Source organism: Mustelus asterias, chromosome 24 (genome assembly GCF_964213995.1).
Source record: "Mustelus asterias chromosome 24, sMusAst1.hap1.1, whole genome shotgun sequence".
Classification (NCBI taxonomy): domain Eukaryota; kingdom Metazoa; phylum Chordata; class Chondrichthyes; order Carcharhiniformes; family Triakidae; genus Mustelus; species Mustelus asterias.
Window position 1 is genome coordinate 9097843 of NC_135824.1, and position 25833 is coordinate 9123675.

At 44.8% G+C, this 25833-nt stretch overlaps 1 protein-coding gene across 6 annotated transcripts in view; it reads right to left on the minus strand.

The window, feature by feature from the left end:
- Positions 1-4373: 4373 nt before the first annotated feature.
- LOC144511194 (A-kinase anchor protein 13-like) overlaps positions 4374-25833 on the minus strand; it is a 441197-nt gene continuing 419737 nt past the window's right edge. For all 6 annotated transcript variants that reach the window (XM_078241273.1, XM_078241272.1, XM_078241271.1 and 3 more), the window contains 7 exons: positions 24699-24860; positions 21351-21421; positions 17180-17221; positions 14853-14903; positions 11123-11596; positions 7142-7466; positions 4374-6555 (listed from right to left, as the gene is read on the minus strand). In XM_078241273.1, the coding sequence (XP_078097399.1) occupies positions 6452-6555; positions 7142-7466; positions 11123-11596; positions 14853-14903; positions 17180-17221; positions 21351-21421; positions 24699-24860 (1229 nt within the window). In that variant the 3' untranslated portion in view covers positions 4374-6451. The remainder of the gene's footprint in view (positions 6556-7141; positions 7467-11122; positions 11597-14852; positions 14904-17179; positions 17222-21350; positions 21422-24698; positions 24861-25833) is intronic.

A 25833-nucleotide genomic window follows, 5' to 3' on the forward strand; every position in this document is an offset into this window, starting at 1 on the left:
TCTCAGCTTAAACCTCTGCCCTGTAGCTTTGGACACCCCTAGGAGCTTGGCTATTCACCTGATCTCTGCCCCTCATGATTTTATAAACTTCATATAAGGTCACCACCCCTCATCCTCCTACGCTCCCGGGAAAAAAGTCCCAGCCGAGCCAGCCTCTCCTTATAATTTAAACCTTCCAGTCCCGGTAACGTCCTTGTAAATCCTTATTTGCACCTTTTTCAGGTTAATAACATCCTTGAGAACATGAGGGCAGACCTGATAAGATACATGCAACTCATCACTGCCATCTGGTGTACAGTGTTGGCCTTGTCCCTCGGGAAGAAAGCAAAGTAGTCAAAAAAAAAGCACAACTCCTTCAAGTAAACCTATTGTGTAAATGTTTATTGTGTGGGGGAGGGGGGGGGGGGGAGGGGAATGAAATTTACATTGGTTTATAATCTATTACGGGAAAATGATAAATAAAAGTTTAATTACAAAAAAGCTACCAGCGATCACAGAAACATTACAGAAATGTAACTATGTTTACAGTTTCCACTTTTATACACTAATTACATCATAGATAAAATAATTCGGTTTTCGCCCTTATAATTTTTTGTACACAGAATCGAGAAAAATACAAGGTGTACCTTGGTACAAGTAGATTTTTTTTGTTTATCCTCAGGAATTTTTTTTTTGAAAAGCAGAGAGGTATATAAAAATGCTTGAGAGACATCCTGAGTACGTCCACGATTCAGTTAGTGCATAAATGTTTTCAGTACAAGGCAGGTGCGTCTGAATCAAGCGGTTTGAAAACAAGTGTGGAGAAACTGGGAGCTGGGGAGGCGGGGGGGCTGGAGGTTGGAAAGTGCAGAGACCGTTTAACTAGCACTGGTGAATGCCTCTGCCCACCACCATGAGGAAGGCTGGTCTAGAAAAGTTCTGGAGAGTTCAAAACCTGACAGCACTCCTGAGAGTCGGATTCACAGGGAATGTCACCTTTTCCAGAAAGATAATGGGCCCGGGTTTCAACTCTGTGGAAATGAGTGAGTTTCAAGTGAATTAAAATTTCGCCCCCCCCCCTGATGTCTCCCTTTGGGAACTGGGCAATGGTCCACGATTATACACAGGCTGGTGAGGAGGAGAGGTAAGGTTGGTGTGCAGTTACCAAACTCTCAGTACACAGCGAAGGAAAGCGAGAAGCATTAAACACTTGTTAAAAATTCACTCAGCAAGTGATCACGAAATATATAAAATCCCTGTTCTCAGATTCCACAGGAAGACAGAATTCTTAAAAAAAACAAGGCTTCCAAAACTTAAATAAAAATCTCTCCTGTCAATTAAAAGAAAAAATCGATACAGTTTGGGGCTAAATTCCTCTGCCCCATCTCCAGCGGTTAATGCATTACTATTACATTTCTAAGCCTCACAACACCGGGTTAAAGTCCAACAGGTTTATTTGGAATCACGAGCTTTCGGAGCGCCACTCCTTTCTTAGGTGACTGAGGAAGGAGCAGCACTCCGAAAGCTCATGATTCCAAATAAATCTGTTGGATTTTAACCTGGTGTTGTGAGACTTCTTACTGTGCCCACCCCAGTCCAACGCCAGCATCTCCACATCATTATTACATCTCTGTCTCTGCTATTTCAAGAGACAAAAAGTCTCAAACGGATCAACTCTGCTGAATTAACACAGACAGGAATTTAATGCGAGTTAACCAGTGTACAATAATGATGTGGCAATTCTCAAAGTTGGAACAGTCAATAGCGGGGGGCTGCAGCTTTTGATAGAGGTGAACTCGTAAATAAGCAAGAGTTCCCACTCCTGTAGAACACTGTGCAAAGTGATGACGGCAACAGATAGAGGGAAAAGAACCACTTACGTTCTGTTGAACAGGGAGGACAGTGTAATTTGAAAAGGCGCCATTTTAAAACAAGACCGATATATAATTGCATCTATGGGTACCTGTTTACAAATAAAAGTATTACCCATTAACTGAATCTGCCAATCCTGTAGCTATTTAGTCAGCTCTCCAACTGAATATTTCAAACATGGGTTCTGAACAAAAGAGGAAAATAGGCAAATGCTGAAATCCATAATAAACAAAATGCCAGAGGGGACACGTTAATTGGGGTGTGAAACAAGAAAAGACCCATCAGCAGAACTGACCATTTAAATTTGCACTCGCTGTGTTAGCGCCCCCCGCCTCCTTGTTCCCCCGCTCCCCCCCGCCTCCTTGTTCTTTACGGACCTGCCATTTATTTCCCGTGTCAGATTTTAAAATTGGCCAATGTTTGGTATAATGTTTGACACTCTGCCCGCCAGCCCCTTCACAAATGAAACCAAATTCCACACGGATGCGAGTCTTGCGACAGAGCGCATATTTTAAACAAAAACACAGTAGGACTGACCAGCATCGAATGCTGTGTGCAGGCTCCACACAAACACCAGGAGGTGAACCACAGGCTCGAGTGGTTTCATGACATGCGAGTACCATTGTCGGATTGTTAATCCCAGTTTCCCTAGAAAGGAGCTTTATTCCAGTAGCACACGAGCACTGGTTTGCTACATTTAGCCATACTTGCACTGGATACACAGTAGCTCCCTCAGTGTTGGCGTCCTTCACTGGGGCAAGCCATTTGTACAAAGTCATTGGGCGCTTAATGGTCCAGAATTTAGCTACCCAGATAATGAAGCAAGCCAATTGCGGTGATGGTGCATTACCAGGATTTTCTCATCAAATCATCGGAGTCAATTCATTTCCCTTTGAAAGGAAAGTTGTGTTTCTGTTTGTATTGAACAGTCAAGACTGGAGTGGAAGTGTGAATGCTATCGCAGTCTGAGGATGCTGAAAGATGGCCGCGGGGTGGAAAGAGGGCACTTGGTCTGTGTCAGTGACACTGGCAACAAACAATATGTGCTTGCCTGCGCTTGGGCAACAGACCAGGATTAGATCAAGCTTGGACGTGGTGCCCTTCGTGGTAAATTATTAATAAATTACAAATATCAAAGTTAATTAATTTAGCTAATTAGCATATTGTTACAAGATGCCATCCTCATTAGAATATGGGAAATTGTCTTTGGGAATAGGTGATAAAACTCTGTGGATTGGTGAGCAAGACAAGAAATAAACAGTGAGGGGGGCATAAGAACAAGTGTCTCACCACAGAGAAGAGTGAATTTAATCAATAATACCATGTTTTCAATCTTTTTTTGGGGGAGCGGGTGAGGTGAGGGAGGGGATGGGTGTGTGGAACCTGCTGTGGATGTGTTCCCTTATTGAAATTACTGCTATTCCTTCTTTAATTACAAAATCAATAGCAGCTGTTAAGATTGTTAAATCGAAACTAGACCACAGGATCTGGTAGAAGCTGGTAACGCCGGCACAGTGGTTGTATTCTCCCTGAATGTGGACTGTGCATTTGGTAAAATGCATTTCCCCTGTCCCCTGGGGCAGGAGGAAGTTTAAAATGTAATTGAAGTGGCAGCTTACGTGAACATTTACTTGGTATGATTCCCTGGCACGCGCATTTGGAATCGACAATTGAAAGCAGTAAGAAAGCTTACAACAGTGTACAGGCTTAAAAAACGCTTTGTCCATTTAAAGTGCTTCACGGCATCACACCATGCTGAGAGATGATACCCCTTTCAAACTGGCCTTGTATCGTCTGGAGTGGACTATAGATCAGCAACAACTCTGACTTTTGTTAGGTAAGGGTATATTAAGGGTTAAGGAATCTAAATGGCTCACGTGGAGTTTAAGATGCAGAGAAGCCACGTTCTAATTGTATTGCAGAACAGGCTTAATGGGCTGAATGGACTCCTCCAGTTCCTATGTTCCTGACCCAAAAGGGACCACCTATTCCTTCACAATCCACAAGTCAAAAGTCATCTGAGACACAAGAGCAACTTGATCTGCTGGTTTCCCCCATGTGGCTCCAGTTTGCCTCACTTGGTCTCTGTTTTAAGCTTCAAATTCCCTCCTTCAGTGTTCTGGTACCTTGCAGTAAACACAGTAAGAAGTCTCACAACACCAGGTTAAAGTCCAACAGGTTTATTTGGTAGCAAAAGCCACTAGCTTTCGAAGCGCTGCTTCTTCATCAGGTGAGTGGGATTTCAGTTCACAAACAGGGAATATAAAGACACAAACTCAATTTACAAAATAATGGTTGGAATGCGAGTCTTTACAGCTAATCAAGTCTTAAAGGTCAGGCAATGAGACTGGAGAGAGGGTTAAGCACAGGTTAAAGAGATGCACATCTCTTTACACATCTCTTTAACCTGTGCTTAACCCTCTCTCCACTCACATTGTCTGTACCTTTAAGACTTGATTACCTGTAAAGACTCACATTCCAACCATTATTTTGTAAATTGAGTTTGTGTCTTTATATGCCCTGTTTGTGAACTGAAATCCCACTCACCTGATGAAGGAGCAGCGCTTCGAAAGCTAGTGGCTTTTGCTACCAAATAAACCTGTTGGACTTTAACCTGGTGTTGCGAGGCTTCTTACTGTGTTTACCCCAGTCCAACGCCAGCATCTCCACACCTTGCAGTAAGACAGAGGTATAAGGGCCTAAAGGTAAATTGGTGATTGCGATCCCTCTGCAGTAACTTCCTACCATGTCCCAAACCGGTGCTTTCCGTATCCAGTACACACCCCTCCAAACATCAACACTGACAAACCGGAGGGTGTTGAAGAAACTGTCCAGTGTCACTTGACGAGGTGTATTTGGAAAATTGTAGTTGTTCAGTGGCGACATGCGAATGTGCGCTCATTGAGGTGAAGGACTTTAGTGCCTTGTGGAGTAGGACACTTCCCCGCTTCGGGAAACTGGTGTTAAACTCAAGGACATACAGGTGAGAGTAAGGCTTCCTTTGACTGTATGTCTTAAGCACCACCCACCCAAGCTGCCAAGGTGACATTCCCCCATTTTCTCACACCAGCTAACCGTGTCCACACCTCACCCCGTGAGTGAGATTCCCTATTTAGTGCCAGATTAGAGGCAGTTTTGTGCTGTGACTCGACCGAGACTGCCCAAACTCGGTCCACGCAGGACTCTTTGTTTTTAGGCCGACTGCGGAGACTCCTCTGAACCCAGGTTCCGGTACCTTGCACACTCTGCCAGTTCATATTCCCCCGTCAAATCATAAGCAGGTCAGCCAAAAGAAGACACTTATCAATTTTTAAAAAAATAATGAGATGATCTAAACGTAGACAATTAAAATATCCCAATTCTAGTAGAATGGAAATTAAAGCAATAGGGAAAAGAAAATCAAGTATAAACCATCCTGCATTAATTCCACCTTTGTTGCTTTACAGTTTCTGCTTTTAAAAACATCATACATTCAGAATTTAATTTTACACCGATATTTGACAACTTCTTCGCCCTCAAGATTTAAATATTAACATGTTTGAAGGAAAAAAAATCTTAGGGGTGAATCTTTTGCTCCCTCAAATGGGAGAAATGCACAAATTAAAATTGCACTCACTGCAATTTCATTTACAATGTCTAGGTTGGTATTAGGGGAGAATCAATCGCGCGCACCAACGCCAGAAATTCAAAGAGACCCACACCTAGCTGACAAATCAATCTCTCTAGCCCCTGCATTTCTCGGCTTTGCCTTTCCTTATTTCAGTCGGTGGTTCAGTCACCAGAAGGGCTGGCTGATTTTGGAGGTTCAAAAATGCCCCAACCCTCAAGCCAACCACATCAACGTTAACAGCCAAGGCCAGAATGAATGCAAGAAGGGAGCAGAGTGTTGCTATTAGCTTGATCCAACGCTCATCCTGTGCTGGAACTTGTGTAAAAAAAAAGCATCACTCAAGTATTCCAATTCCAAATGTCGTCCTTCCCAACCAGTCAGGAGAAAGCATCTCAGGTTGGAGGTACTGGTGGCAACACAATGGTCACTGCTGGTGGTAGTGGGTCAATTCTGAGGTGCGATGCAACATTGCACAGAGCAGTGCTTGACTCCAGTACAGTATCTCCTGTATTAGAACAGGCTGAGTGAAATTGCCATGGCTTGGAAGACTGCACCACTTCAAGAAATACTGAACGATTTGTTTCTCCACTCCAATTAATCTACATCAATTTCCCATTGCATCTCAAAGCTTTGCCGACAATTTTGGTTAAAAGTTCCTGGCAAAGACGAACTTCAATTGTGTCAGATTTTGTTTTTTTTTGTCCTCTTGGTCAATGTTTTTCAATTAGTTTTTTTGTTATACAGAGAGAGAGAGAGAGAGAGATCGATGTACCAACTAAATATATATATATTATATATATATTATCTATGCATGCAGTTCCATCAATACCATCATCACAGAGCAATGGGGTAGGCAGTGCAGATGACACACATCTGGTCGCACAAGTTATAGACACCCACACAACCTTGGAGGAGTACTCTAAGGGGTCTCAGTCCTCTCTCGACAACCCCTCTCCTCCAATCTCCAAACAGTCTCTAAAGTAGGAAAGTTCAGCAGTAGAAAACCTCTTCGTTCCCCAGTAGTTCAGTTTGAGAGTGCTTTTTATCTGATGTTTTCTGATTCAGTGAGGAGCTGTCTGCTGCTGATAGGGCATCTGAAAATGTAGAACAGAAAGAAATGTACACGTTACTTTTATAAACATTCATATATACATAAATTATATATATTTTATTAAGACTTGTATTTACATAACACCTTTGACAATATCCCCTCAGTTTAACAGCTTTTAAAACCAAATTTTTTATTACCCAACAAGTAAAAATGAAACTATAAACTATTTTTTCCCACGTGTTTGCTCGTTGCTGTGTCCTGGGCATCAATGTTGAATCGCTGGAAAACTTTTCCTGGAGGGTTGGTATGATGTGGGGATGCTGGTGTTGGACTGGGCTGGACATGATGAGAGGTCACACGACACCACGTTATAGTCCAACAGGTTTATTTGAAATCACAAGCTTTCGGAGCGCTGTTCCTTCGTCAGCTGAAGTAGTAAGCACAGGTTCCTCAAATCCCCCTCAGAGCCTAACACTGCTCCAACTCAGACTGAGTTTCTGAGTATGGCTTGGTAGGGGTTAATTAGCCAAAACATTACAACACATCAATTGCTCTTTCAACAGCCAACCTGCGAAGAGTTAACGCAACATTCCACCTGGTCCAACTCTCAACTGCTGGCCATCACGTACCTGGATTGCACTCGGGTGGCACGTTCCCAGACCGGTGACCTTTGCCCTTACGGTGTTTGGACTTCTTCTCCTTTGGTTTTGCAAGCTTGAGTAACCGTGGTGGGAGTGGGTTGTTTGTGGTGTTCTGCGGCTGACCCGTGAGGTTCTTGGCATTGCTTTGTGTGGAGTCTTTCCAAGGGGGACTGGAAGAAGTCTCCGTGTCCTCCTTTTTAAGATGCACGTCCAAACGTTCCTGGTTTAATGATTTACAACTGAGGTGCTTTGTTAAGCTCGGGGTTCCCTCAGTCAAGCTACCTACTGGTGTTGTAACCTCGCGATCTGAAGCCTAGGAGCGGAAAGGAAAAATTGGAAACTGAATTTTGAAACGAGCACAACTATTTTTGCTCTAAATTAGTTTCTGCCCCGCCTGTCTTGCAAGTAAGAACAACCCCTTTGCTGGGTTTATTGGACACCGACTCCTTCACTGGATGTCTCCTTTTGTTGGCTGCCCTCCTCACTTGTGACCTTTCTTTGTACAAGTTTATACAGTGTGTGCCTGCAGGCTACAAAATAATCTGGGGGAGGGTGGGTAATTTTTAAAAAGGTTTTATTTATTAGTGTCACAAGTAAGGCTTACATTAACACTGCAATGAAGTTACTGTGAAAATCCCCTAGTTGCCACACTCCGGCGCCTGTTCAGGTACACTGAGGGAGAATTTAGCATGGCCAATGCACCTAACCAGCACGTCGTTCGGACTGTGGGAGGAAACTGGAGGGCCCGAGGAAACCCACGCAGACATGGGGAGAACATGCAGACTCCACACAGTGACCCAAGCCGGGAATCGAACCCGGGTCCCTGCCCCTGTGAGGCAGCAGTGCTACTGTCCTGCCCACTACGGGAATATGGGGAGAGTGGGCGGCGGACCATGCAAAGGTCCATTGACCTTGGGCAGGATTCTCCGGTTTTGGGGTGAGTGTGGCCAGAGAATCCCGCCCCAGATTCTGTTCTCAACCATGTGAGCCTGATAACAGGGATAAAGAACCAGGAAGCTGCCAATTAGGCCCTCCAGCCTGTTCTAACATTCAACTAATTCACTCAGTATCAGAATTTCATTTACCCATCACCCATTAATCATCACTCTTAATAGCCCATGCCTAATCAATTTCAGAAATTTTCAGTCGCCAGGTTATTTGGGGAAGAGTTTCAGATTCTCACTCCCCTTTGTGGAACAAGATGCTGACATCCCCTGGTCTGGACTCCTCACCAGAGCGAATAGTGTCTACCTACCCCGCCAATTCCTTCAATCACCCGAAACATCTCACTGGATGCTGCGTGATTCAGGAATATTAGCTGAATTTCCACCTCCTTCCTTCAGAAATTGGGAATCTTTTTGTAACCCCAGGTGCCCCCTTAAGGAAGTGACCTCAGCTCAGAGCAGGAATTGAACTTGGGACTTGCCGGCCTGTCTTAGAGACATCAGACAAGTACTTTCATCCACTGAGCCACCAAAATAGCGAGAAACAAAACTTGAAGACAAGATTATTGGAAGCGCTGGAGAAAATGGGCAGTGTTAATGGGCTGTAGAACCAATCTGGACGGCATATACAGTGAGAAGTGTACGTTTTTGGAATTTCATGTCTTAGTTTTGACCCCAAAAGGTTTTGGTGTTACACTAGGGACAGGCACCTCCACCCAATGGCGGGTTTTCCGGTGGGTAGTGGCCGCTTGCCATTAGCTGCTAATGGGATCTTCTGGTCCCACCGAAGTCAATGGCTACAGTCAACCGGACTTGAAGCGTTGGCTCTATTCTGTCTCCACAGATGCTATCATACTTGCTGAGTTTCTCCAGCATTTTCTGCTACTGATGTCAATGGCTACTTGCATTGCTCTCTGTGCCTCTGGGGAACCCTGCCTGGGGGAGGTGGTGGTGTGGGGGGCAGAATCACGGAACCAGAAAATTCCACCGGCCAGAAGAGCCGGAAAACATTGGCCAAGGATTTTGCTAAAGTTTAATGGTAGGCTTGTAAAGTTTTCACGTGTGTCTAAATGGGCTGAAAACACACAAGATGACTATTGTAGATTCTGCCCTTCCCAACCTAGATTGCATGTCTAATGTGTGCTTTGGTTTGTGGAACACCTGGGTGTTGGATTGGTGGTTGCAGTGGGAATAATCTAAAGAGACAGGTGAGAAATTTCACACCTCCTGAACAACGTCAACGTGAATTGGCTAAAGTGCAGTCTTTCATGCAGCACGTAGGGATCAACACGCGAAACAACGCCAGTGACACCAGTGCAAGGAGTTTGCTAATGTACAAACCACTGCCGCACCCAGCCACAATAAATTACTGAAGACCAGTCATAGACCAATTGGCATGGGCAGAAACAGGACTGCGAAACATATCAAGGAGTCAGATCATGGAAGGACATGTAAGATTCTGGAGGAAATCAGTGAGCAGGACTTCGTGTGAGACAGAAGAGAAGCTTTAAGCGTGTTGGGAATTTGGACAAGATGGAGATAAGGGGACTGGTGAGAAGAGCTTTGATGTAGTCCAATTTGGCGTTAGTGAAAGTTTGGATAATGGGAGTGAATAAGGGTGGAAATGCACAAGACTACGAGAGGTAAGTGATCTTAGTAATGGATTTGATAAGAGGTTGAGCCGGGGCAAATAGGATACAGAAGTCATATGCCATCTGATTCCATTTAAGCAAGCACTGGGGTGAGTGAGTAGAGTTGGGGGCTCAGGTTAGAATGTGGAACACACTGCCACAATGAGTAGTTGAGATGAATAGCACAGAAATATCTAAGTGAAAGCTAGACACACATGAAGGAGAAAGGAATAGATGGATAGGTTGCTGTGGTGAGTTGCAGCAGGAGGGGAGGAGGCAGTTTGGACCAATTAAGCTGAATGGACTTTTTCTGCTATGTTGGTGGGATCTGAATAGACTGGCTTCAGTTTTCCCCCCCCAATATTGAACTGTAGAAATGTCTGGTTTATCCAGGGCTTGAGGTCAGGCGACAGTCTGAAACCAGAGAGGTAGCTTTGGGGAACTGAGGCTGCTGGTGCAGAGGGAGCTGGATGTCATCAGTATACAGAACGAAACTTGCATCGTAACTAGATAATGGCTGGAATTCTCCAATCTTGTACTCTCCGCCACCAGCGAGAATGGAGAATTCGGCACTCAGCTAAAACTCCATTCATTGCAGCAGGCCTGGAGAATCCCAGCCGCGGGCCTGGAGAATCCCAGCCGCGGGCCAGGTCAGAGAATTCCAACTAACGTCCCAGGATAAGAAGTCAATAAAATAGCAACTCAATACAAGCAGCGCAGCATCAGATTGGACTGTATATACAGTGAGAAGTGAAAATATTTTACAATTTTACCTTTTCATTCTGACCCTGAAAGATTTTGGTGTCACACTGGGGCCAGGAGTTTTGCCTCCCCCAATAGGTAGGCAGCTCGCCATTGACTGCTGGCGGGATCTTCTGATCCCACCTAAGTCAATGGCCATTTACATTGCTCTTTGTCCATGCCTCCAGGGAACCCTGCCCTGCGGGGGGGGGGGGAGGGGGGGGACTATTGCGGGGTAGTCTTTAAATTTTGGCTTCTGCCAACCTTTGACCAAGTTCGATGGACTCAGCTAAGCGTGGGACGGCAATGCATACATTGTCTACAGTGGTGGTGGTTTGGAATCATTCAACATGAGGGTGAATTGCTATAGGTCACAAGCAGTTAGCTTGCATGTTTTGTATCGTCTTACACGCTGTTTCTTCCACCGAGGATAGTGGGGAAAAGTTAGAAGGATTACCAGACTGGATATCAACTATTTTAAACTACAACATTCCATGGCCAACAAGTCCCGGAGTGGGACTTCAACCCAGAGTTTCTGGCTTCAGTCAGGGCCATTGCCTATTGAGTGACAAGGTCTCCACGCTGCCAACTAACAAAAAGGAAGAGAGGATTCTGCTGGTACTGTGCTGTTTACTGGACGGGGAAATCTGTACCTGTGAACTGAGGGAGTCCGAGTGTGAAAGGTGATCCTGTCTTTGGTGAGTTAGCAACTCTTCTTTCTTCCTTAGCTGCTCTTTCTCCTTGTCCAGCTGCTTCTGTGTGGTCCTCAGCCTCTCCAGGTCTTGCTGATATTCCTCCTTTCTCAGCTGCAGCTCCTCCCTCTGTTTCTCCACTTCCTTCTGTAACCTTGCTGTCTCGGTGTCCTGCAGGGTCACCCTGGCCTCCCGCTCGCTGAGCTCTTTCTCCCTCGCCTCCCATTCCCTTTCCCACTTCTTCTTCTCCTCCAGGTGCTGCGCCTGTTGTCGCTTCAGGTTTGCCAGCTCCTGGCGGTGTTTCTCCAAACTCCGCTGCTTCTCCTGCTCAATCAGCGAGTTGGCCCGCAGTGATGGCCGTGTCAAACGCTCGCTCCTCTCACTCAATGCCTGTTTCTGGTCCTCAATGAATGAATCTTGTTGCACCACGACAGCCTGCCGGGGCCAGAAGGAAAACAATCGTTAATTACAGCAAGTATAGGAAATGATTTTTTTGGGGGGGACGGGCGGGGAATTACTTCAGGCCATATGACAGCTGGGAGTAAAACATTTTCACACACACTTGGTAAATTTTGTAACAAACATTCACAATTAGGCACACCTTTGGATCCATTGCCCTTGTTGTGTTGTGCAGCCATCATTTCAATTTATCCATTAAATAGTCTTAGAATCCCTACAATGCAGAAGGAGGCCATTCGGCCCATTGAGTCTGTATCAACAACAATCCCACCCAGGCCCTTTCTCCGTAACCCTTTATATTTATCCTACTAATCTCCCTGACACTAAGGATTACTTTACCATGGCCAATCCACCTAACCTGCACATCTTTGGACTCATTAAGAAGTGTCACAACACCAGGTTAAAGTCCAACAGGTTTATTTGGAATCAAAAGCTCGTGATTCCAAATAAACCTATTGGACTTTAACCTGGTGTTGTGACACTTCTTACTGCGCCCACCGCAGTCCAACGCCAGCATCTCCACATCATCTTTGGACTGTGGGAGGAAACTGGAGCATCCTGAGGAAACCCATGCGGAAATGAGGAGTCATAGAGGTTTACAGCATGGAGACAGGCCCTTCGGCCCAACTTGTCCATGCCGCCCATTTTAAAAAAAAAACCCTAAACTAATCCCAATTGCCCGCATTTGGCCCATATCCCTCTATACCCATCATACCCATGTAACTATCTAAATACTTTTTTAAAGATAAAATTGTACCCGCCTCTACTCCTACCTCTGGCAGCTTGTTCCAGACACTCACCACCCTGTGTGTGAAAAAATTGCCCCTCTGGACACTTTTGTATCTCTCCCCTCTCACCTTAAACCTATGCCCTCTAGTTTTAGATTCCCCTACCTTTGGGAAAAGATATTGACTATCTACCTTGTCTGTGCCCCTCATTATTTTACAGGCATCTATAAGGTCACCCCTCAGCCTCCTAAGCTCCAGAGAAAAAAGTCCCAGTCTATCCAGCCTCTCCTTATAACTCAATCCATCAAGTCCCGGAGGAGAACGTCTAAACTCCACACAGTCATTCGAGGCTGGAATTGAACTTGGGTCCTTGGCGCTGTGAGGCAGCAGTGCTAACCACCGTGCTACCATGCCGCCTCTTAATCTACATGTTTTTCCTAAGCATTCTGCCAAAGCTGAGAAGCTTGCTGGGCTGTTTCAGAGAGTTGTTAAGATTCATTATTGTGGATCTGGCACATGTGGGCCACACTGGGTAAGGACACAGATTTCCTTCCCTAACGGGCATCAGTGAACCAGATGGGATTCTGCAACAATGCAATAAATTTATTGTCACCATTACAGATACCATGGGGCTTGATCCTTCTCTCAATTTCTCAAAAGAAAATCTTCAGTAGATTTGCCTTTACAGTAAGTCTGTCAAAGTACACGCCCAACCCCAGGAGAGATTAATTTTAATAACTGAGCTTATTAAAAATGGACAATAGAGGGCAATGTTGGAACACAAAACAGATCTCATCTTCCTCCAATCGCTATTTAGCTCCTCTGAAGAAGCTTCTCAATTGGTACTAGGGAATGACCAACTCACTCCTTACTCATTTCAATAAGCACGGAGCAAACTCTCGCTGATTCCAGGGATAAATGCATCACCTAATGTGATGCTAGAACTACACATCAGGATGGTCCCCTGTTCGATTCTGATCTGCAGATGGGGCAGTAGTTGTTGGTCTCAGTATCCCTGGGCTGGGGAGTGGAAATCAGCAAGTATTCCCTGCTCCTGATCACTCCTGGGCATTGGGAGGACAATGGATGAAGACCATCTTCATTGGTTTATCATTAGCCTCCATCCATCAAAAGGTCAGGAGTGGGGAAGTTTGCTGATGATTGCAATGTTCAGTCCCATGCATAACTCCTCAAATAATGAAGCATTCCCTACTTGCATGCAGCAAGAGTTGGAGAACATTCAGGCTTTTGCAAAGAAGTATCAAATGACATTGGCCTCACACTAGTGCAAGTCAATGGTCATCAACGACAAGAGTAAATCTAATCATCATCCCATGACATTTAATGGCATTACCATTGCTGAATTTCTCAGCATCAACATCCTGGGAGCGGTGCTATATTTGAACAACTTAACTGTTAACTTAGGTAACTGTTATTAACTGTGTAATAAGAGTAGGGTTAGAGACTGGGAATTCTACGGTGAGTATCTCACCTCCTGACTCCCCACAAGTCAGGAGTGTGATGGAATATTCCCCATTTGCATGGATGAGTGCAGCTTCAACAACACACAAGAAGCTTGATACCATTCACGACAAAGCACTCCATTTGACTGGGACTCTTTCACTCCTTCCACCACTGACACAAAGTGGCAGCAGTGTGTACTATTGACAGAATATACTGCAGAAAATCACCAAGGCCCCTTTAATAACATCTTCTAAACCATGACCTTTATTATCTAGAACAAGGGCAACAGGCACATGGGAAGACTCAAAGCCAGACACCATCCTGACTTGGGAATATAACACCAATCCTTCACTGTTGCTGGATCAAAATCCTGGAACTTTCTTCTTGGCAGCACTGTGGGGAGACAGTGGTCTAATCGTATTGTCACTGGACTAGTAAACCAGAGACCCAGGCTAAGGCTCTGGGGACCCAGGTTCAAATCCCACCATGACAGATGGTGAAATTTGAATTCAATAAAAATCTGGAGTTAAGAGTCTAATGATGATCATGAAACCGTTGTCAATTGTCGTAAAAACCCATCTGATTTAGGGAAGGAAATCTGCCGTCCTTATCTGGCCTGGTCTACATGTGACTCCAGACCCACAGCAATGCGGTTGATTCTCAAATGCCCTCTGAAATGGAGGGCACTTAGGGATGGGCAATAAATGCTGGCCCAGCCAGCGACACCCAAATCTCATGAATGAATAAAACAAAAGCATGGACTACAGGGGTTCAAGAAGGCAGCTCACCGCCACCTTCACATGGGCAATTAGGAATAGGCAATAAATGCTGGTCTTGCCAATGACACCCAAATTCCCCAAACAAATAAAAAGTAACTGGTGACAATGGCTATGTTCGGGTGCTTTCATGGTCAAGCTTTGGGACTTCAATTCACAGAAAGACAATTAAGGGGAAAATCTTAATATGTCACAGCCATGGTTCTCAGTTGATTATGGTAGCTTTAGAAATCATTGCTAATGGGATATGTCCTTTGGACGTACCTGTAACCCAAGTAGCAACTGCTGTACCGTCAACACCTTCTGAAGCACATACTGTAACAGAAACAAGTTGTGTTAAGTGAAGCAGGAACAAGAGCCTATATTAACACTGAACTGAAGAGAGAAGCAGACAGGGAGTGCGAATGGTTGTATACTACAGACCTGAACCTGATTTCTCTTCCCATCATCTTTATGCATCTAAAATGTCTTGCTTCAAAGTTACATCCTAATTTATAAAAGTTAGGCAATGTGTCTAAACAAAAAGAAACCTGACCGCATGTCCCCTTTGGGCACCTAAACAATGCTAATTGGGATCAGCTGTCAGATTAATTGGATTGCCTCTCCACCTAAACTGAAAAAAAAAACCCTGGCCCTGCTGCCTTTTCTCTCAAATTAATGCAAGTCATTAAAAATCTGCAAAAGCAAAATAAAAAGTCCTCAAATCCGTTTCTCATTAACTGGGGCTGCAAGGTTGGTCTTGTGCAATTGTTGTTGGAAGTTCTGATGCAATAACTTCGATGTAACTCTTTTGGATTTGCCAAGGGATGCTTCCAGGAGATGCTGGAGAAAAAAAACATGTCTTCCTGGAGTCTGGTTGTAGGTTTGCACTGTGTCTCAGCCAGGATTCGCAGACCTGCACTGCAGGAGACCAATAACCGAATGATATTAATATAAAAAGCAGCAAAATAGCACGGGCTGGATTTTCATTTGAGTCTCATTGGAGTTCTGGAGACTCTGTGGAGGGGTGCAAATGGTGCTTTTTAAGGGTGTGGGCTAGTTCAGCTGATGAGCCCACACACACTGCGTTCCTGACCTAGCCGGCTCCATTGTGGGGATTGGCTTATCCTAAACATTTGCAATTTTCACAATGTCGGCCCAACTTTCCAAACAGTTACGGCACCTCAAGAGATGTCATGAACCTTCATCTGCATGAGGAAACCTTTGGAAAGGTAAGTTCAAAAGGTCCCTCTCATGCCCCCTACAACCCACTATGTTTACCACCCACATCCTATGGCCTCTCATGCCAAGGTGCCTCCTGCTAAACATCCCTTATGGTCCCTCGTGCCCCCTGCTAAGCAATGGTACTTCCATGCCTATTCACCCTCCATACACTGTACAGAATAATGACCCTATAGTGACAATAGGATGTGTAAAAATACTTCAAAAAGTAATTCGTTGACAATTTTCCACTTTCTTAAAAAAACCTTTTTACTACGTGTCAATACAAGTGTCAATCATCCAGGCTGTTTAAAGTATGAACAGCAAAAACTGCAAGCACTTAAAACATCTTTATCTTGTATAAATAAAGATTGTACAATTGACAGAAGGGATCAGAGAGCCAGAACTGTCAATCAATGTTTTCACTGGAGTTGAGGTGTTTCAATAACCAAATGGATTTTTGGATTCTGAGCCAAGCCTTATTATGCATGTGGGGTGAGGGATGTGAAGGGAGTGGACTAGAGTGCCGTATGTTTCAATTCTAACCCGGGACTCCTTTGAAGCAGCCTGTCTCAGCACCAGGCAGGCGCGCTGTGGCTGCCACTGCACTTTGTCCGAGGTTGGCTGGCCCGACTGCAGCCCACACCCAACGACCCCCCCACTTCCTTTCCTGGCACTTTGTCCGAGGACCGAGGACCGAGGCTGAGCCGACAATTTTCCTGAGTCTTGCCACCCACCCCAAGGATGAAAATCCAGCTCTATAAATCAAACTAGTTTTCAAGAAAAATCTAACAGGGCTTTCGCTTTTGTAACCTTTAAACCACCTCGTGAATCGATGTCGTGAGAGGAATGAGTTGGATTGGAGGATAGGCGCGGCCTGAGCTGTCATGTGGAGACTAGCTGACCTGAGTGAGGTAGAGAAGAGTCGTTTATATCTGTGGAACCCAGAACCCCAATACCTTCCGGGAGCTGGGGGAGGGCGGCGGGAGGTGGGGGAGGGCGGGGTGGAGGGGAGTGATCAACAAGAGAAGTAAAAATGATAGATCCTGAGTTACACAAACGGCCAATTGTTACGAAGCTTTCTATTTAGGGCAGTGTAACATTATTACATTCCACAACCCTCAGTTCATAGAATCCCTACAGTGCAGAGGGAGGCCATCATTTGGCCCATAGGGTCTGTACTGACTCTCTGAAAGAGCATCTTACCTTGGGTCACCCCCTCCTCCATGCCCTATCACTGTAACCCCGTGCATTTACCATGGCTAATCCACCTAACCTTCACATCTTTGGACTGCAAAGAAATACATTAAACACTTTCATAATTTGCAGTCTTCAATTTTCAATGTTTGTCCAAACCAAGCTGTCAATCTGTTTACAAAATTCAGTCTTACCTCATTCTTTCTGATTGGTAGCAGCAGGTTCGTGGTCAGTCCCTACGACAAAAAGGGAAAATACAGATGTGAGACTTTTAATCAGACTTGTGTTTCTTATCAGCTGACTTGCCCTGAGAGTTTTCTGGGCCCAGAATTTGGGAGAGGTTTATGCTTTTGCTGTTTTTCTTCCCTTCCTCATTCCCATTTTGACTTTGATCTCAGATACTGGATTTTCCTGCCTGGAGATCAGAAATTCCCACCCGAGGTCAACGGGTCTTTCAATGGTCCGTCCAATTTTCCATCCCACCCACAATGCGGGGGACCAGAACCCGTACTCCACTGTTCCAATGAAACTCAATGGTAACTTGAGGAACAGCACCTCATCTTTTGCCTGTGCATTTTACAACCTCCTGGACTCAACACTGAGTTCAACCATTTAAGATAATAATCACTGCTTCCATCTTTTGGAGAGCTGCTGTTAATGATTCTGCTCTTGCCATTTACACCTCCTCTCCACCCATATTTGTTTCTTTACTTGTCCCATTATCACCACCAACCCCCCTTTTGACTTCCACCATCATCTCTTTTGTCATTTAATCACAGTCTAACCTATCAATCAGAGGCCTTTCCTTTTGTTCTTTCCTCCTCTTTCGCTTTCTCTGCCCCTGTACTGGCTAAAACTATGTTCCATCTCCAATATTTAGCAGTTCTAGCTAATGCTCATTGACTATAGAAGCTATAGAAAAGTTATAGCATAGAAAGAGGCCATTCAGCCCACTGTGTCCATGCCGGCCAAAAGCAAAGGGGGGAATAAAGAAACTGGGCGCTCATTTTAATCCCATTTTCCAGCAGTGGGTCTGCAATCTTGCAGGTTCCAGCACTTCAGATGCAGATCCAGGTACCTTTTAAAAAAGGTTGAGTGAATTCCAGTGAGGAATAGGCAGTGAATTCCAAATGTCTACCACCCTCTGGGTGAAAAACCTTTTCCTCATGTTCCCTCTAATCCTTCCATCAATCAGCTTAAATTTCCCCCTAGTAAATGACCCCTCAGATGGGGGAAATAAGTCTTTCCTGTCTACCCTGTCTAGGCTCCTCATAATTTTGTACACTTCAGCCTCCTTTGTTCTAAGGAAAACAACCCAACCCGAGTTTATCCAATCTCTCCTTGTAGTTGCAATTTTCAAGCCCTGCCAACATTCTTCTAAATCTCCTCTGCACTCTCTCCAGAGCAATTATGTCCTTCCTGTAATGTGGTGACCTGAACTGTACATAAAATTGTAGATTTTTAAAAATTTACTTGTGGGACATGGATGTCGCTGGCTGACCAGCATTTATTACCCATCCCTAGTTGCCCAAGGACAGTTGTGAGTCAACCATATTGCTGTGGCTTTGGAGTCACATGTAGGCCAGACCAGGTAAGGATGGCAGATTTCCTTCCCTAAAGAACATTAGTGAACCAGGTGGGTTTTTGCGACAATCGACAATGGTTTCATGGTCATCAGTAGGTTCTTAATTCCAGATATTTTTATTGAATTCAAATCTGCCGTGGCAGGATTCAAACCCGAGTCCCCAGGACATGAGCTGAGTTTCTGGATTAATAGTCTAACGATAATACCACTAAGCCATCGCCTCCCCATAGATGTGGCCTAACCAGCATTTTATACAGTTCCAACATTACATCCCTGCTTTTGTATTCAACACCTCGCCCAGAAATAAGTATTCCATAAGCTTTCTGAAGCACCTGTGTTGCCACCTTCAGGGATCTGCGAACATGCACTCTAAAGGTCTCTCACTTTCCCCACCCCCTCTTTATATCCTGCTGTTTATTGTGCATTCCCCTCACTTTGTTTGTCCTTCCCAAATGCATTACTTCATAATTTTCCGGATTGAATTCCATTTGCCACTTTTCTGCCCACTCAATCAAACCAGTGATATCATTCTGGAGGCAAAACCCAGTGGATTAACCCAGTTCTCTCTGCGAGGAAGTTGCTTGAATATTTACAGCATTTTCTGTTTTTAGGCTCTGTTGCCTAATTAGTAGAATAATCCTGAATCAGACCAACTGGAAATGTGGCAGCTTGAGTAGTAAACAGAGTAACGGGAACATGGAATTTAGGACCAACACTGACACTTCACACCTCCTGGCAAATTGCAGTCTGGTTTCTAACTCTGTACTCATCTTAGCCGGTAGCCACTCGAAAACCTGACAGAAAATTAATTCGTCTTCTGATGGAGATTGTGGTTTGAGAGAGAGAGAGGGAGACCGCTCTGATCTCGCCACTGGCAAAAGCTATTTGGTTTTTGAGGAAACACCTTTTAGCAGTGGACTTTTAAGTTTACTTATTATTAGCACAAGTAGGCTCACATTAACACTGCAATGAAGTTGCTCTGAAAATCCCCTCTTTTCTAACAAGCGCTGGTGGTGTTTAAAGTCCTAACTGCCCATCTGTTTGTGCCAAAGGTACAGAGTGTAGAGAACAGGCTCACAGAATTGGACATTGACCATCAAGTAAGAACATAGAAGTAGGAGTGGACTATTCAGCCCCTTGAGCATGCTCTGCCATTCAATCAGACCAGGGCAGACCTTCAACCGCAACTCCACTTCTCTTCACCCTCACCCCATCCCCAATTCCCTTAGTATCCAAAATTCTATCATCTCCTGAATATACTCAACGACTAAACACCCACTGCCCTCTGGTGTAGAGAATTCCAAATATTTAGAATCATAGAAACATAGAATCCCTACAGTCCATTCGGTCCATCTAGTCTGCACCAACTCTCTGAAAGACGTATTGTTTTTGATTTGATTATTGTCACATGTATTAGTATACAGTGGAAGTATTGTTTCTTGCGTGCTATACAAAGCATACTGTTCAAAGAGAAGGAAATGAGAGGGTGCAGAATGTAGTGGTTCAGTCATAGTTAGGGTGTAGAGAAAGATCAACTTAATATAAGGTCGGTCCACTCAGAAGTCTGATGGCAGCAGGGAAGAAGTTGAAACAATACATCTTTCAGGTTCTCTTCCCTCACCCTATCCCTGTAATCCCACACATTTACCATAGCTAATCCCATCTAACCTACAAACCTTGGGACACTAATTTATCACGGCCAATCCACCTAAGCTGCCCATCTTTCCATTTATCATCCTTTGAGTGAAGAAATTTCTCCTCATCTCAGTCTTAAATGATCGACCCCGGATCCTGAGACTATGACCCCGAGTTCTAGATTCCGGAGTCAGGGAGTAGCCTCTCAGCTCCTATCCCATCACGTTCCTTACGAATTTTTAAATGCTTCAATGAGAGATCACCACTCACTTTTCTAAACTCGGAAAGTAAAGGCTCAATTTCCTCTCAAGAGGGCAAACACTCATCACATGAATCAATCTGAAATATATCACAAGATTTTCTTATGATTTCAAAGCAGGGACAATATCAATAATTCTAGATTGAATAAAAGAAGAAAGGATTGTGATTGGGAATTTGTCGATTCCTTTGTTTGGCCCTTGTACGTGGCTAGATGTCGTCAAACAACTTAGACACTAGAGGGCACAGAAGTAACCAGAAAAGTTAGGCTGACACTGTGCCAAGATGATCCCACAGACAGAGCGATTCATCAGATAGAGTTACCAACACTATGGGATTGCCCTAGTGTCTGCAGGAATGGGAGATTAATCTCGAGGACAACAGCAGCAGCAACCCGGGAGAGAAAATAAAAGTGCTCATTTAAATTTTCTATGAATACTTTTTATTAGGGTAATAAAAATGTTAAACAGGCAATGAAAAAAGGCTGCTTGACTGGGTAGGGTGGCCAGACACAAGAGGTCCAGCCTTAGCACCCGTTATTGACTGGTATGGCTGAGGAAGGAATGTTGGCCCAACCGCCGACTCAAGAACAGCTTCTTCCCTGCTGTCATCAGACTTTTGAATGGACCGACCTTCTGTTAAATTGATCTTTCTCTACACCCTATCAGGACTCTAACACTACATTCTCCACCCTCTCCTTTCCTTCTCTATGCACGGTATGTTTTGACTGTATAGCGCGCAAGAATCAATATTTTCCACTGTATATTAATACATGTGACAATAATAAATCAAATGAAAAACAATACATCTTTAATGTACTGCTGAAGGTGCAGCTCGAAACTTGAAGGAAGTTCTGTCGGCATGACGTTTTGGTGAGGATTATTTACCTTCTTTAAAACGCTGTCTGACTCAGTTCTACGAAGGTCTTGCCCATCTTCCACTTCATCTTTCTCTCCGTCTGCAAATAAAGATGCTGCAGTTTAGCTCCAAGAGCTTGTTCAACATTGACAAACATGTTAAAGTGCTTAACTACAGCTCTTCAAACCCCACGTCCTGTAAGAACTCCATCCCATTCTCTCAGTTCCTTCACCTCCGCCGCATCTGTTCAGATGATGCCACTTTCCAAAGTAGCGCTGCCGATATGTCTTCCTTCTTCCTCAATCGTGGGTTTTCCACCCACTCTTTCTGACCATGTCCAACCCATCACCCAGACCACTGCTCTCACCCCCTCCCCTCCCCTCCCAGAACCAGGATAAGGCCCTCCTTGTCCTCAGTTTTCACCCCACCAGTCTCCACATTCAAAGGATCATCCTCCGCTATTTCCACTAACTCCAGCATGATGTCACTACCCATCTTCCCCTTACCACCCCCCACCCCCCGCCCCTCCCCATCAGCATTCCGCAGAGACCGCTCTCTCTGGGACACCGTGGTCCACTCCTCCATCACACCCAACACCTCATCCCTTGCCCACGGCACGTTCCCATGCAATTATAGAAATCATAGAAGGTGTAACACCTCCCCTTTTACCTCCTCCCTGCTCACCGTCCCAGGACCTAACCACCTCTTTCAGGTGAAGCAGCTTTTCACATGCGCCTCCTTCAATCTGGTCTATTGCATTCGCTGCTCCCAATGCGGTCTATTCTACATCAGGGAGACCAAACGTAGACTGGGTGACTGCTTTGCTGAACACCTTCGGTCTGTCCGCAAGCAGGACCCAGGACCCCTTCCTGTCGCTTGCCACTTCAACCTATCACCCTGCTCTCCTGTCCACACGTCTGTCCTTGGCCTTTTACAATGTTCGAGAGAACCCCAACACAAACTGGAGGAACAGCACCCCACCTTCTGATTGGGCACTTCACAGCCTCCTGGACCGAACTTTGAGTTCAACAACTTCAGAGGATGAACTCTCTCCTCCACCTTCACCCCATTCCCATTTATTTTATTCCACTTCATTTCATCTCATTCATCCATTTTATCAACCTTCTTTCTCACTTCTATTTTTGCACTTCTCCATTCCAGCTCTCCTCCTTTCCACACCTTCCTCCCCCCTCCCCCCAACCTTCAGTGCAACTGCCTCAGGCAATCTGCACCTCTGTTCTGCCATTCTCACATTCTGATTACTTAATGGACACTTTTAACACCTTCCTCAGCCTTCTTTATCCTCAATTGCATTCCCATTGTCCAATTCCACTCCTCCCTACCCCAATAGTATAAATCTCTGCTGATTCCCTTTGCTCTGATGAAGGGTCATCCGGACTTGAAACGTCGGCTCTATTCTCTCCCCAGACCTGCTGAGATTTCTCCAGCATTTTCTGTTTTTGTTAAAGTGCTTTTCAGAGAGGGCTGTAGATGTTGAGCAAATATTAATGCAATTACATAGAATTTGCAGCACAGAACTGGTCAACTGGCCCTACTGGTCTATGATGTGGAGATGCCGGCATTGGACTGGGGTGAACACAGTAAGAAGTCTCACAACACCAGGTTAAAGTCCACCAGGTTTATTTGGTAGCAAATACCATAAGCTTTCGGAGCGCTGCTCCTTCGTCAGATGGAGTGGAAATGTAAATGTAAATTTCCACTCCATCTGACGAAGGAGCAGCGCTCCGAAAGCTTATGGTATTTGCTACCAAATAAACCTGTTGGACTTTAACCTGGTGTTGTGAGACTTCCTACTGGTCTATGCCAGAGTATGTCCTCACACCTTATCAGTATAACTTTGTATTTCCTTCTCCTGTCTAGCTTCCCCCTGAGGCAAGAGACCAAAGACAGTCAAAAAGGCTGAATTTTGGGAAGACTTTTGAAGTAGGCAGGGAGTTAACAAAAGCAAAACAGTTTGAGAAGAGAATTCCGCAGTGCGGGATGTTTCTGGCAGTGGTGGTGTGAGGTGCATTGTATGCAGGAGAGTGCAGGGTGCAACTGGAGGCTTGATGATGATAGAAGCAGGACATTAGAGAGATTTTAAGAGGTGAATGAGGATTCATGTAGAATTTATAGCCAGTTTTCTCTGAAGTGCGATATGCTTCATTCTAACAAATGTAAAACCAAATAATTAACAAAATAAGAAATGTAAATATATTTTTAAAAAATAAGTCTGAAAACAACAAGGTGAGATGCGATGAGACGCAGAGGAACATCTCAATACCAAATTCCAGGAGGGAGAATCCCACATCTGGAGTGCTGTGTTTGGTGAACCCCAGCACACAACGTGACTGCTTTATTGCCATTTAAGTGAAGGTGTTGACTTGTGCCATGGCACAGTTCTGCACCATAGCTCTGATAGTTATTATACGAGAGTTTAACAAGAGTGAGTGTTTAATTATATTCAGGTGGTGGGCATTACCTTGAGAGTCACTGAGCAGTGGGCTGAAAACCGTGGCGGTTTGGATTTGGAGGTGCGTGCTTGTAATGTGTGTCTCTGTCAATAAAAGCTTGCAGAAGCATGAGAGGATTGGGCTCCAATTCTAACTTGCGCCACCTGGCTACCTAGAATCAAACACTCTTTCCTCCCTGCAGCGGTAATCATTCTTATTGTGAGAGCTTCGGCCCAGACACTGAGAATCAGTCAGCAATTCAATTACGAAGGAGGTAAGCACCGAGCCTGATCCAGTTTCTCACCCGTTATTCATACATTCTAGCAGAGATCATTCAATGATGACCAGGAACTCTGGCTGTTATTTTCTCTCATCCCGAAGCAAGGGAACACCGTGGCAGAGAAACAAAGAAAATACGTGTAGGAATAGGCCATTCGGCCCTTCGAGCCTGCACCACCATTCTATATGATCACGGCTGATTATGCACTTTCAATATCTCACTCCCGCTTTCTCTCCATACCCCCTGATCCCTTTAGCCTCAAGAGCCGCGTCCAGCTCCCTCTTGAACATATCTAACAAACTGGTCCCAACAGCTTTCTGTGGTAGAGGATTCCACAGGTTCACAACTCTCCGAGTGAAGAAGTTCTTCCTCATTTCAGTCCTGAATGGCTCACCCCTTAATCTTAGACTTTGACCCCTGGTTGTGGACCTCCCAAACATTGGGAACATTCTTTCCACATCTAGCCTATCCAGTCCCATCAGGATTTTATATGTAGCAATACCAACTACTGCCTTGGTTATGATAACCTAAGTTGGCACATTGCAAGGATCTGAGAACAAGATTGCCATTTCACCTTGCCTACTTTGGTAGATATAAGACCCGCTCTGAAAAGGAACAAGACCCCTGATTTAAAGCTGACTTACTTTTCGTAGCACTCATCTGATGGCTGTCGAAGCCTCCAAAGGTCTCGGCCCTCCTGGGTAAGGAGATGTGCCCCATGATTCCCTCCTGCTCGGATGTGCTGGCTGTCTGCTGTCCAATAGCACCTCCAAAGCTCAAAGACAGGATATTGTGTAGAGTCTCGACTGGATAGAGAGAGTTCAGTCAACACTTGCAAGGCATTTAGAACAAATTAAGACAAGATGAACACAAGAACATGCCAGTGCTGTCAACCAGATGTATCTGTTGGATGTTAACAGATCAAGAGAACTCACAGTTAACCCACTTCAAGATTGTGACACTTTTTTGCATTTCATACACACAGAGTTCCTGCCCTGAAACTGCACCAACTCTCAGAAAGTAAGATTTGCATTTATAAAACAGTTTTCACAACCACCAGACATCTCAAAATATTTTATAGTTAATGAGGGACTTCTGAAATGAAGCCATTGTTACGTTGTAGGAACTGTGGCAGCCAATTTGTGCACAGCAAGCTCCCACAAATAGCAAGGTGGTAATGATCAGATAATGTGTGTTTTTTTTCCTTTGATTAAGGGACAAATATTGAACAGGACATCAGGGATAACTCCACTGACCTCCTCTGAAATACTGCCATCATAACGCTTACACCTACCTGAGCAGGCAGCTGGTAGCTCGGTTTAATGTCTCATCCAAATCACTGTACCTCCAACAATGCAACATGCCCTCAGTACTGCACTTGAGTGTCAGTCTTGATGTCTCTGCTCCACTCCTGGAGTGGGAATTGAACCTGGAACCTTGTATCTCAAGAGGTGCGAGTGCTACCAACTGAGTCACAGCTAACCAGGACCAGCCCAACCCTTCCAGCACGAACAATGGCAGATCCACAAGCCCCAGTTGTTCACTCTAGAACCCCAAGTTTAAAGTTCATTTATTAGTGTCACAAGTAGGCTTACATTAACACTGCAATGAAGTTACTGTGAAAATCCCCTAGTCGCCACACTCTGGTGCCTGTTCGAGTACACAGGGAGAATTTTAGCATGGCCAATGCTAAACCAGCACGTCTTTCAGACTGTGCAAGGAAACCGGAGCACCCGGAGGAAACCCATGCAGACACGGGAAGAACGTGCAGACTCCGCA